The sequence below is a fragment of the Oncorhynchus gorbuscha genome, linkage group LG21 (assembly GCF_021184085.1).
Source record: "Oncorhynchus gorbuscha isolate QuinsamMale2020 ecotype Even-year linkage group LG21, OgorEven_v1.0, whole genome shotgun sequence".
Classification (NCBI taxonomy): Eukaryota; Metazoa; Chordata; class Actinopteri; order Salmoniformes; family Salmonidae; genus Oncorhynchus; species Oncorhynchus gorbuscha.
This window is the reverse complement of record NC_060193.1, coordinates 39,158,015-39,171,843: the sequence shown is the minus strand read 5'-3', so window position 1 is coordinate 39,171,843 and position 13,829 is coordinate 39,158,015. Positions and strand designations below refer to the sequence as shown.

The following is a 13,829-nucleotide window of genomic DNA, read 5'->3' as shown; positions in this document are numbered from 1 at the left end:
CAAATTGTCCAGCCGGGTGTTGTCAATAAAGATAAGATTATTTTTTATTTCATTTTCTTAATTCACCTTTACGCAGTTTAGTGTTCATTGAGGATATAACTGTTGTTTATTTACATTTTAACTATTGTATTTTAATGATGTCACAATGTAGATTTTTATTTATTTCACCTTCATTTAATCAGGTAAGCCAGTTGAGAACAAGTTCTAATTTACAACTGCAACCTGGCCAAGATAAAGCAAAGCAGTGCGACACAAACAACAGAGTTACACATGGAATAAACAAAAGTACAGTCAATAACACAATAGAAAAATGTATATACGGTGTGTGCAAATGGAGTAAGGAGTTAAGGCAATAAATAGGCCATTGTAGCAAAGTAATTACAATTTAGCAAATTAACACTGGAGTGATAGATGTGCAGATGATGATGTGCAAGTAGAAATACTGGTGTGCAAAAGAGCAAAAAAAGTAAATAAAAACATGGGGATGAGGTAGGTAGTTGGATGGGATATTTACAGATGGGCTGTGTACAGCTGCAGCGATTGGTAAGCTGCTCAGATAGCTGATGTTTAAAGTTAGTGAGGGAGATATAAGTCTCCAACTTCAGAGATTTTTGCAATTCGTTCCAGTCATTGGCAGCAGAGAACTGGAAGGAAAGGCGGCTAAAGTAGGTATTGGCTTTGGGGGTGACCAATGAGCTGAGTTAAGGCGGAGCTTTACTTAGCAAAGACTTATAGATGACCTGGAGCCAGTGGGTTTGGCGACAAATAAGTAGCGAGGGCCAGCCGACGAGAGCATACAGGTCGCATTGGAAGGTGGTATGTGGGACTTTGGTGACAAAACGGGATGGCACTGTGATAGACTGCATCCAGATTGCTGAGTAAAGCGTTGGAGGCTATTTTGTGAATGACGTCGCCGGAGTCAAGGATCGGTAGAATAGTCAGTTTTGTGACGGTAGTCGGGCGGGCATGTGCGGGCAGCGATCGGTTGAAGAGCATGCATTTAGTTTTACTAGCGCTTAAGAGCAGTTGGAGGCCACAGAAAAAGTGTTGTGTGGCATTGAAGCTCATTTGGAGGTTTGTTAACACAGTGTCCAAAGAAGGGCCAGACGTATACAGAATGGTGTTGTCTGCGTAGAGGTGGATCAGGGAATCACCCGCAGAGTCGGGCTGAGAATTGAACCCTGTGGTACCCCAATAGAGACTGCCAGAGGTCCGGACAACAGGCCCTCCGATTTGACACACTGAACTCTGTCTGAGAAGTAGTTGTTGAACCAGGTGAGGCAGTTAATTGAGAAACCAAGGCTGTTGAGTCGGCTGATAAGAATACGGTGATTGACAGAGTCGAAAGCCTTGGCCTGGTCAATGAAGATGGCTGCACAGAACTGTCTTTTATCGATGGCGCTTATGATATTATTTAGTACCTTGAGTGTGGCTGAGGTGCACCAGTGACCAGCTCGGAAACCGGAATGCACAGCAGAGAAGGTACGGTGGGATTCGAGATGGTCAGTGATCTGTTTAACTTGGATTTCGAAGACTTTAGAAAGGCAGGGCCGGATGGATATAGGTCTGTAACAGTTTGGGTCTAGAGTGTCACCCCCTTTGAAGAGGGGGATGACCGCAGAAGCTTTCCAATCTTTAGGAATCTCGGATGATACGAAAGAGAAGTTGAACAGACTAGTATTTGGGGTTGCAACAACGACGGCGGATAATTTTAGAAAGCGAGAGTCCAGATTGTCTAGCCCAGGTGATTTGTACGGGTCCAGGTTTTGCAGCTCTTTCAGAACAACATCAACTATATGGATTTGGGTGAAGGAGAAGCTGGGGAGGCTTGGGCAAGTAGCTGTGGGGGGTGGGGAGCTGTTGGCCAGGGTTGGGGCAGCCAGGAGGAAAGCATGGCCAGCCGTAGAGAAATGCTTGTTGAAATTCTCAATTATCGTGGATTTATCAGTGGTGACAGTGTTTCCTAGCCTCCGTGCAGTGGGCAGCTGGGAGGAGGTGCTCTTATTCTCCATGGACTTTCCAGTGCCCCGGACCCTTTTTGAGTTTGTGCTACAGGATGCATATTTATGCTTGAAAAAGCTAGCCTAAACTTTCCTAACTGCCTGTGTATATTGGCTCCTAACTTCCCTGAAAAGTTGCATATGACGGGGGCTATTTGATGCTAATGCAGAACGCCACAGGATGTTTTTGTGCTGGTCAAGGGCAGTCAGGTCTGGAGAGAACCAAGGGCTATATCTGTTCCTGGTTCTAAATTTGAGTTGTGGAGCTTCTCAAATACATTGTTCTTCACCTCAAACAGCAAGAAAAAGTCGTATGACAATTGCGTATGACAATAGTTCCTCAAAGTATTTTCGTAAAATATTTCCAGCTCTCACCCTTTTGATAACCACTCGGCATGAAAGGGAAATATGTAATGCTCTGATTCAGTGGAAATGTCATAAAATACCTGAATATTTCTTATCCTTTGCACTAATAGCCGACAGCTGTATCTGTTCCGAACTCACTGGCACGGGAAACTCTGAGGGCCCAGAATATTTTATACAATGTTGCAAGCTTGCTATGAGGAGTTTCGGCTAGACCAAGTTGATACAATGTTTCAAGTTCGTTGTAGACAGGCCATGCGTAGCCAATGTGATTTATAAGATATTTATTTTTATCAGGATGTGTTCTACCTGCAGGCCACAATGATAACATTTTGAGGCTTTATGTAGGTTATTAAAAAAAAAATAACAATGGCAATAAAAAATTGTATTCATCATTTTCATTTAAATATAATGTAGATTAACCACAGAGAATGATGTTGAGATACAGAAACTATAATAATTATTATTACTATTATAAATTAAATTAAACTGTTCCAGTAAAATGTGTATATGAAAATCATAACTGGCACCAGATCAGTAGAAATGGTCAGATAAATTGACACCAAATGGAAAAGGTTGCTGACTGCCGGTGTAGTCTATTACCAGAAACTATAGGAGCATAACGACTGCTGGTGTAGCCTATTACCAGAAACTATAGGAGCATAACGACTGCTGGTGTAGCCGATTACCAGAAACTATAGGAGCATAACGACTGCTGGTGTAGCCTATTACCAGAAACTATAGGAGCATAACGACTGCTGGTGTAGCCTATTACCAGAAACTTTAGGAGCATAACATCAATATTTACGAAGGCAAGCTGAAGCGGGAGGAGTAGGCTAAGGAAGAAATATTTTTCTGATGGTTAGACTATCTTGTTTCAGAGGGGTGTCATCAATAGCCCATAATGACAAAATTAAAGCAGGTAATACATTATTTACTTAAGTATTCAGACCATTCGCTATGAGACTCGAAATTGCTTTCAGATGCATCTTGTTTCCATTAACCTGAGATGTATCTGCAACTTGTTCGGAGTCCACCTGTGCTAAATTCAATTGATTGGATATGATTTGGAATAGAGGTCGACCGATTCTGATTTTTCAACGCCGATACCGATTATTGGTGGACCAAAAAAAAAAGCTGATACCGATTAATTGGCCGATTAAAATTTTGCTGTTGTAATAATGAAAATTACAACAATACTGAATTAACACTTATTTTGACTTAATATAATACATCAATTAAAATCAATTTAGCCTCAAGTAAATAATGAAACATGTTCAATTTGGTTTAAATAATGCAAAAACAAAGCGTTGGAGAAGAAAGTAAAAGTGCAATATGTGCTATGTAAGGAAGCTAACATTTTAGTTCCTTGCTCAGAACATGAGAACATATGAAAGCTGGTGGTTCCTTTTAACATGAGTCTTCAATATTCCCAGGTAATAAGTTTTAGGTTGTAGTTATTCGGACTATTTCCCTCTATACCATTTGTATTTCATTAACATTTGACTATTGGATGTTCTTATTGGCACTTTAGTATTGCCAGTGTAACAGTATAGTTTCTGTCCCTCTAATTAGTGCACGCTAACTAGCTAGCCATTTCAATTTGGTTACACCAGCCTCATCTCGGGAGTTGGTAGGCTTGAAGTCAAACAGAGCAATGCTTGGGAGAACCTTCCAGAAGGACAACCATCTCTTCAGCACTCCACCAATCAGACCTTTATGGTAGAGTGCCCAGACAGAAGCCACTCCTCAGTAAAAGGCACATAACAGCCTGCTCGGAGTTTGCCAAAAGGCACCTCAAGGATTCTTAGACCCTGAGAAACAAGATTCGCTGGCTTGATGAAACCAAGTTTGAACTCTTTGGCCTGAATGCCAAGAGTCATTTCTGGGGGAAACCTGGCACCATCCCTACGGTGAAGCATGGTGGTGGCAGCATCATGCTGTGGGGACATTTTTCAGCAGCAGGGACTGGGAGACTAGTCAGGATCGAGAGAAATATTAACAGAGCAAAGTGCAGAGAGATCCTTGATGAAAGACTTGCTCCAGAGTGCTCAGGACCTGAGACTGTGGCAAAGGTTCACCATCCAACAGGACAACGACCGTAAGCACACAACCAAGACAACATAGGAGTGGCTCTGAATGTCCTTGAGTGGCCCAGCCAGAGCCCAGACTTCAGCCCGATCTAACATCTCTGGAGAGACCTGAAAATAGCTGTGCAGTGATGTTCCCCATCCAACTCGACAGAGCTAGAGAGGATCTGCAGAGAAGGATGAGAGAAACTCCCCAAATGCAGGTGTGCCAAATAAATGAGCTAAATGAAAGGGGGGAAATGATTTGATCAATTTTAGAATAAGGCTTTAACGTAACAAAATGTGGAAAAAGTCAAGGGGTCTGAATACTTTCCGAATGCACTGTATACAGCAACACCTCCCCATAAGCATTCCTGTTTATTCTGTAGAATTTATATTCCTGTATTGCTACTGCTGTATCAAAGGAATTATCTCAGTGAGTTTCAGAGATGAACAGTACAGTGCATTCCAAATTCAATAGGCAGGCAATTGAACAAAAACGTTTTCAAATAAAACCGATTCCAGAAAATAAAACGCCCGTCCAGAAGACTGTCGACCAATCACATTTTCATGCTGTGACACGCAGATCCTAAGCTAATTCTCACTTAAATCCATTTTTAAAGTCAGGGTATGAGTCGAGAAACATGCCTATTTTCCTTGAAAGTACGTAATGTCACGATTGCAAAGCTATACGCTATTACAGAGAACAAGTTAATTATCTCACATCTCTGAAAATTTTTGTAATGTTGTGCTTCTTGTTCAGAGGGTAATTCATGCCAATGTTATTTTCTTTAAGCTATTAATACGACTCAAAAGGAGTTTCCAATATCCTAATTTCTTAAAGTATGTCTGGTGATAGCAAGTGATAGTGATAGTGATACACAAAGCTAGGTCTATTTGAAACATTGCCACCCAGCAGCCACCAGATTCAGAAGCTTTAAAACCACGTAAACAATATTATATTTTTGCCCAAAGTTAAGATATAAATTATTCAAACTTAACATAATAGAGGCTGGTTATTATTTTAGGCAATTTTAGTTTTGGAGTCAAAATAGTTTTGGAATAGTTTTCATTTTTCAAACAGGTTTGTTATTTTATTTCAGTTTACAAAATATTTTTCCACAAATTACTTTTTCTATAATAAGCATGGAGGTTTCCCCTATCAACCAGTCATAGGTACTGGCGATAAAGCGCCTCGTAACCTAGCTGGGAATGGGACAGATGCAACCCTTCTGTGGTAACAGACAGATGCAATTTGTAATCAAATCTAATTCCCAGGAATGGGCTTCATATGAACCACAGAGACTGTGTGTGGGATAATAACTTGGCCGTGTCCAACTCTGCTTGTTCCCTCGACTCCGCCACCAACCACCAATCTCCAACAGGGCCTTTAACCTGTATCACTAGACACCTCATAGTGAGCTACAGGTAGGAATCAGCAATGAATCCTAATAATGAGACACCTCTAGGGAGGGGTGTCGGCAACATTTAAATATAGTGTTTTATGACAAACCGTTTTTTTACAAATCTGTCAAGACACCAATTTAGACTTTACCGTGAAATGCTTTACTTATACAAGCCCTTAACCAACAGTGTAGTTCAAGAAGATGAACATGTTTACCAAGTAGACAAAAATTAAAAGTAATAATAAAAAGTAACACAATGAGAATAACAATAACGAGGCTATATACAGGGGGCACCGGTACCGAGTCAGTGTGCGGGGGTACAGGCTAGTTGAGGTAATCTGTACATGAAGGTGGGGGCGTAGTGACTATGCATAGGTAACAAACAACCAGTGAGTAGCAGCAGTGCACAAAAGGATATGGGGGGGGTTTGGTCCTTTTGAGTATCTGGGGACCCATGCCAAATCTTTTCAGTCTCCTGAGGGGGAAAAGGTTTTGTTGTGTCCTCTTCATGACTGTCTTGGTATATACCCACGTGGGTGATTGAAAAATGAACTGAGGTCCACACTCCAGTCCAGTTGGTGGTGGTAATGCACCTGAAAGTTGGTTGACAACCGCCATATGAAGTCCAAAGAAGAAAAAGAAGCATGAAGCAAGGAGAAATGACGAGAAACTAAATCTAAATAAGTAGCTGTCACACCCTGGCCATAGAGAGGCTTTTATTCTCTATTCTGGTTAGGCCAGTGTGTGACAGCTACTTATTTAGATTTAGTTTGACTTAATTTAAACTGCCTTAAATGTGCTTTAGTAAACATTTCGCACTAATAAATAAACACATTCCTGTCTTTGTATGTCTCAATATAAATGTTTTATTTAATTAAATCCATTAAAAATAATCTTTGTCTGAAAATGAAATATGATCCTCAATTGCGTTTCTCCTCCAGTCAGTAGACGGCGAAGTGCGTCTTTCAGGCGACGCTGCCAGCGTGACGTATAATCTAGTGGACGGTTCTTCAGAAACAGCTCGTCAACCACCTCCGTAGCTTGCTAGCCAACATAGCCGAAAGATTCAAGCTATTTATACGCTTTCGGTCTATATTAGCTACTGTGTTTTAGACACACTTCTGGCGTTTCAACTTGTTAACCTATTTAATTTAATATTACGTTATTTTGTATTAGTCAGCTATAGTAGCTGGCTGGTTAAGTTAGCACTAGCCTAGTCGCTAATGATAGCTAGCTAGCTAACATCCCCGAACATGAGCTCCCTAAACTACTCCCCTCCTGTTAAAGAAGAGGGGGTCTGCTGGACGGAGAAAGAAGCTCTGGGGCTGAACATTGTCGTGAAAGAGGATGTCACAGTAAAACAAGAAGTAGAGGGTGAGGCTGTTACAGTGAAAGTAGAAGAGAAAGACGTTTCAGTGAAAGAAGAGGAAGACGCATTCAGAGTGAAAGAGGAGGATGTTACAGTAAAAGAAGAGGAGGATGTAGTTTTTGGAGTGAAGGAAGGGGAGATTACTGTCACATTGAAAGATGAAGAGGTGGAGATAGGAGATCTGATTAACACCAGTAAGTACCGGCTACAATTTGTTTTTAACTTTGGATATTCGGAGTTGGCTCGTCAATAGCTCTTCAACGGAGGGCCCTAGGATGATGACTGATATGTCTAGAATCAGACGACGTAGAGAGCAAGCTAAGTTTTCTCCGTTCCGTTTCCAAAAAGTGACTTAACATATATATTTGAGAAGGGTCTATCTGCTGACCGCAGACTGAGGGGCACGGCATGTAGTGATTGTTATGTAGTGATGATTTACTACACACCTTGCCCCCCAATAGTGCCATGCGAGAGTTGGGTTGGCTACACCAAAGATTATGGATATACTGACAAGATGTCTCTCCGCCCTAACAAGGGGAGTCGTTGTCCACAAAGCGGCACTGCGGGTTGTCTTGCTCCCGCCTATCCTTTCTTTGGATTGGTGGGTACATCTTATTATTGTAATCTATTGTTTATATTCTATGAGGGTTGTCGACGTCAACCGCCTGTTTTCAATTGAGAGAGATGCTAAACTACTAGCATGAATATGCATAGCGATCTGATGACAACTCCTATAGTGTTTTTATCAAAGTTGTCGGTATGTCACGTGTCCACATAACTTAATCATTACGAAACTTCTGTTGGATCAAGTAAACCTCACGTAGCAAATAAGCCATTCACTTTGTTGTTGGCCAATTTTGACACTTTCCACATTGGGTTGATCATTGTTTCCACTTGGATACAACCTACTGTAGTCTACTGGCATGACCTAGAGAGATACAACCTACTGTAACCTACTGGCATGACCTAGAGAGATACAACCTACTGTAACCTACTGGCATGTCCTACAGAGATACAACCACTGGTATGCAAGCATTTCTAAACTTTTTTCTCTCACTTTTATGAGGTGTTGTGATGTCATTGAGCTATTGTCTGAAGATTGATAATTTAAAATAAATGTAATCCGTTTTAGAATAGAACGTAATGTAACAAAATGTGTAAAAAGGGAAGGGGTCTGAATGCACGTATGTTCTAGGGGCGTCCCAGATTTTTTTTTTTTAATAGTATTTTCTTTCTACCAATTGATTGGTTGAAATTTTATGATGTGCATTTTCTCATATAGACACACCACATGTGTTTAATAAAATCAACTGTATGTGCAGAACTTGAACTGATGCTTCAAGCTTTTGATCAAATAATTAAGACACAAATGACTTGAGGAAGCCAGAGATCAATATAACCAGAATAAAATGACCAATTCCCGACAGGCTGCTGACCTTCGTAAATTCTGACGTTAAGCTTGTGAAGTTTCCGGTAAAATTGACAAACTTTTTCCATTTGGAGTGCCAATTTATATGACCATTTCTACCGATCTGCGTGCCAGTTATGAACGAGGTACAACACCTGTTTGGCCCCGCCCTTTCCAGGGTCGATGAAGAGTGGTATGAAATTTAAGTAATAAATCAGTCTCACGCTCATCACCTGTGGAAGGCGGGGCTTCCAGCGAGGCATGGATTTAATAGTATGTTGTACCTAGTTTCCCTCCTTCAGGGAACAGTAGTTATTGTCATAACATGTGGATTTAATAGTATGTTGCACCTCATTTCCCTCCTTCAGGGAACAGTAGTTATTGTCATGTGGATTTAATAGTATGTTATACCTAGTTTCCCTCCTTCAGGGAACAGTAGTTATAGTCATAACGTTAAGCTTGTCATATGGTGAACTTAAACTTAAATAGTGGATCTTGCTGTCGGACAGCTTGTTGTATTCAGATCTCTGAAATGCACTCTAACTACGTAACATATAGTGGCTCTTTATATTACTCTGGGAAAACAGTTTATGGGTTTATATTTCCTAAATCAATTCAGAGTTTGCTAAATCCAATGTTTCTACCCGAGAGTCACCTTAACTATATTGACAACACCCAAATGGATACTGTCATTAATGTGGTTCTTCAATAATTATACTTCAACTGTCATCAGCTGATCCAGAAAATCATTTTCTGAATGACAATCACATGACAAACATCACAACATGCAACAACAACCAAAGTGTTTCTTCATTCATTACTCTGGTAAAGACAGTTATGCTGTGCTCCACGTTGGATCCAACATCCCTAACAAATTGATGTGTTATTGTCTGTCTGTTGTTGTTGTTGTTAGGTGGGTCCTACAGTAGGTCTATGTTGTTAGGTGAAGTATGTTGTACGGGTCCTACTATAGGTCTATGGTATTTGTATAACTAGTGGTTTCCTCAATAGCATGGAGGCGTTACTGCAACCAAATTGTGTGTGCATCGCCCTCATGCTCCAATTTTAGCAAACACAGAAAGGGACCTATATTGGAGACCAAAAGTAATCTGGTTTCAACAACTTTAATAAATTATGTCTAGCCTACAATCATCGATGTTACTACTAATATGTGAACAAGACTAAATATGACTATTGTTGCTCACTTGACTGTCTTAAGTCAATTGTCAAATAATTTGAACATTAATTACAGACGTCAATTGTTGTACAACTTCAGTGCTACGCTGTTGGCATCACCCTTTTCAATGGATTTCTGCTGTTGTGGCCCTTAACCATCTGTCTGACTTGTTGTTCACGCAGGAGAGAGACGTGGGTCCTCTGGGGAGCCTCAACAACATCATGATGCTGATGAGGCAGAGAAGAGTGTCTCTACATCAGAACTCCCCAAGAAACACCATAGGAGACCCACAGGGAAGAAATCTCATTGCTCTGACTGTGGGAAACGTTGCAAATCTTCATTAGAACTTAAAATACACCAGCGGGTACACACAGGAGAGAAATCTCACCACTGTTTTGATTGTGGGAAGAGTTACTTAAGATTAAAATCACTAAAAGTACACATGCGAATTCACACTGGAGAGAAACTTTACAGCTGTGATCAATGTGGGAAGAGTTTTACTATGTCTAGTCATCTGATGATACACCAGAGAACACACACAGGAGAGAAACCGTACAGCTGTACTCAATGTGGGAAGAGTTTTACTCAGTCAAGCAACCTGTTATCACACCAGAGAAAACACACAGGAGATAAACCTTATAGATGTGATCAATGTGGGAGGAGCTTTACTACATCTAGTCATCGGATTGTACACCAGAGAACACATACAGGAAAGAAACCCTACAGCTGTACTCAATGTGGGAAGAGTTTTACTCAGTCAAGCAACCTGTTATCACACCAGAGAACACACACAGGAGAGAAATCGTATAGCTGTAATCAATGTGGGATGAATTTTATTCAGTCATGCACCCTGTTATCACACCAGAGAACACACACAGGAGATAAATCTTATAGTTGTGATCAATGTGGGAAGAGTTTTACTACATCTCTTCATCGGATCGTACACCAGAGAAAACACACAGGAGATAAATCTTATAGCTGTAATCAATGTGGGAAGAGTTTTACTCGGTCAAGCAACCTGGTATCACACCAGAGAACACACACAGGAGAGAAACCTTATAGCTGTGATCAATGTCGGAAGAGTTTTACTTCATCTAGCAGTCTTATTGTACACCAGAGAACACACACAGGAGAGAAACCTTATAGCTGTGATCAATGTGAGAAGAGTTTTGTTACATCTAGCCGTCTTATTGTACACCAGAGAACACACACAGGAGAGAAACCTCATGGCTGTGATCAATGTGACAAGAGATACTCTGATAAAAGATCCCTGAACAAACATCAGAAAATACATACATGAAGGAGTTGTTTCATGATATCAATGAAATGTCACAATGTAGAAGATTTTAACATTGTAATGGGAGTATTTTAATGATTTCATAATGTAGAATGTTTTAACATTGTAGAAGGAGTATTTTAATGATGTCACAATGTAGAAGCCTAAATGTTTGTCCCCTGTTCTATTGATTTCAGCCAGATATGGATATTAGCATCAGAGTGAAAATCCAGGCTCTGAATTGAAAGTACTATTTATGTGATTTAACAAAAAGTGACTAACAAATAAAGAGCTGTGTTGCACTTATAACATTGGTGACCCACTTTAATCAAAATATAGCTAGATGTTTTCTACAAATGGTCCTCTAACCAGGGATGTACACGTTACTCCCAGATTCTGTGTGGTTTTTGAGCTGTTAGTTTTAACAGGACGTGCAACCTCCTCTCACGCAATTGATTTCTACATTATATCGATGAGTTATGACATAAGTGTTGCGTTCCTTTGTTTAGCAACCCCATACATTTAAATGCATCACTCCAAAATGTAGCTGACTGTCTTCTGCAGGTTGTCCCCTAATCAGTGAGGTAAAAGATATCTCCCATTTCCATGTTTTTTTTTAGATGTGTTAGTTTCAACATCACATACAACCTGATTTCCCCCCGAATCAATATCAGTGATGTATTGCTACTGTCAAAACAACATCGTTTCTGGTGTTTGTGCAGTTTATAAGGAGCTTGTTTAAAAAAATACAAGTAATATGATTGTTGCAGATGTTTGTAATTAAGTGAATTATTGCCAAAATATATTTATGTACATTTGGTTTTGATATTTCATATTTACAATTCATGTAACATTTAGTAATCATAATTATTTAAGCAAACCAGCTGACTATTTTGGGTACAATTATATTGACATTTTTGCCCTGCTTTTAGAATATCAGGGTTCATTCTCAGATGTGCCAACACAAACGTACTAGAGCATGATTTTGGGGACTGGGTCCCGATCCAACAACATGCATATGGAGTGAACCCTGAAAAGAGAGAGAATCTCCGCAGTGAGGTGGAAAGTTACTATGGATATTGCAGGAGTTTCCTCTTGAAATCAGACATGTTCGTTTTAAGGAAAACTTGCTGATTGTCTCAAGGGTGGGCACTCAAAATGTTTGTGTATTGCGTATAGCCAGTGCGTTGCCATGGATCACAATTTATTATGACTTCACGTTTTTCCGTATTGGAGATGAGTTTTGTTTGGGCTCGTTCCAAGGGGACGAGAGTTTTAGAGGCTAGTGAGTTTTAGGAAGATGTGAATTCTAGTAGCTAGTGGGGGGAAATATTTTTTTAATTATTATTATTTTTTTGACAGCCAGTAGACACAATGTTTATATTAGTGAAGGTGAAGCATTGTAGTTGTAGTCAAAATTAGTTTTAGGATTCTAGAAAGAAAGCGAGAACTAATACAATTGTATATTATTATTTAGAAATACTTGTTTTTTCTTGTTTTTAATTGTTACCAGTAGGTGAAGCATTTTAGTTCATTTGAATATGAAATGGAAGTTCTTTTCTGTTATTGGTGAGAACTTGTCCAACAAAAATATAGGATATATTTGTTGTCTTAAGGGGGATGTGTTTCAGGCTTTGGTTTTTCAATTTTTGTTTTGAGGTTGGACTTTAGCCCGTATATCTCGTTAGCACTGTGAGGGAATTTTCTGTTAAACCTTACTAATGTAGTAAAATATAATTCTTTAAGCCGAGGCATTGGGCTTGAGATTGGTAAAGAACCTAACTCCTATAACATAGAAAAGTGTGTTGATAGAGGCCTGTTCTGGGTGTGTAGAATGATCCCATGATGTTCAGACACTTAGCCAAGAATATGACAGAAACTGACTGGTTCTTGATCCTCCACAGAGTAAAGGTTATATCCTGCACACCAGAAACAGAGCTATTGTTTTGGAGCCTGTTTCTGGGGAAAGATTGTGGTGGAGAAATCAGAATTAGCTAAGTAACATAGTTAATTAAGTCTTATCTGCAGAATATGCTGATACGAACTATTGACCTCTTGCTATTAGAATGTCTCCTTTCTGACTCTGGTGTTGGCAGCCACACTTCATCCCTCAAATGGGCCTCAGTCACCTTGGGTCCAGAGAGGGGAGAAGTCAGGCTTATCCATCACATGTCCCTGTTGCTAGGCGGAATATCAGTATCGATCACATGTCCCTGTTGCTAGGCAAAATATCAGCAGGGAGTAAGGCAAAGGAGATCAGAAGAAAACATTGTTTCCATTTTTCAACTGTGTGTTTATTGCAAACCATGTGAAGGGAAGGCATGAGTAATGGGGAACCAATCACTTGCAACTCCGTAATTGTTCACGCTTTTGGAAAAGACTGTCAAGTTTATTCATAAGGGTTATGAATATGGGATAATCAATCCATTTAAAGCTAAACCCTGGCATAAAGTAGTTCACATCCAGACAGGCTTTGGAAAATACATATGAGCTAGCAGATTTTTGAAGCATCTCCACTATATCTGTCATGTTACTGTGTTTTTTTAAAAGTCAATAAACATGTGTGTAAAGTGAACACTTTAGTTTCACAGTAGATTTGTTTAAGCCCACCAAGAAACACCTGATTTATCCCACAGCATTAATGAATAAGATGGGTAGAAAATGAATCTGTTTAAGTCATAAGTAAAGGCCTTTCATAAAGAGGCTGTCATGATTGACTGCGACACATATTTAAATGTAAATATAAAGACAACTAAACAGG

General features: G+C 39.8%; 1 protein-coding gene across 1 annotated transcript; it reads left to right on the top strand.

The window, feature by feature from the left end:
* Nucleotides 1-6,803: 6,803 nt before the first annotated feature.
* LOC124007967 (gastrula zinc finger protein XlCGF57.1-like) lies at nt 6,804-13,579 on the top strand. The gene is made up of 2 exons (XM_046318873.1): nt 6,804-7,401; nt 9,975-13,579. Exons 1-2 carry the CDS (start codon nt 7,092-7,094, stop codon nt 11,090-11,092), a joined length of 1,428 nt encoding a protein of 475 aa, XP_046174829.1. The 5' UTR covers nt 6,804-7,091; the 3' UTR covers nt 11,093-13,579.
* Nucleotides 13,580-13,829: the final 250 nt, after the last annotated feature.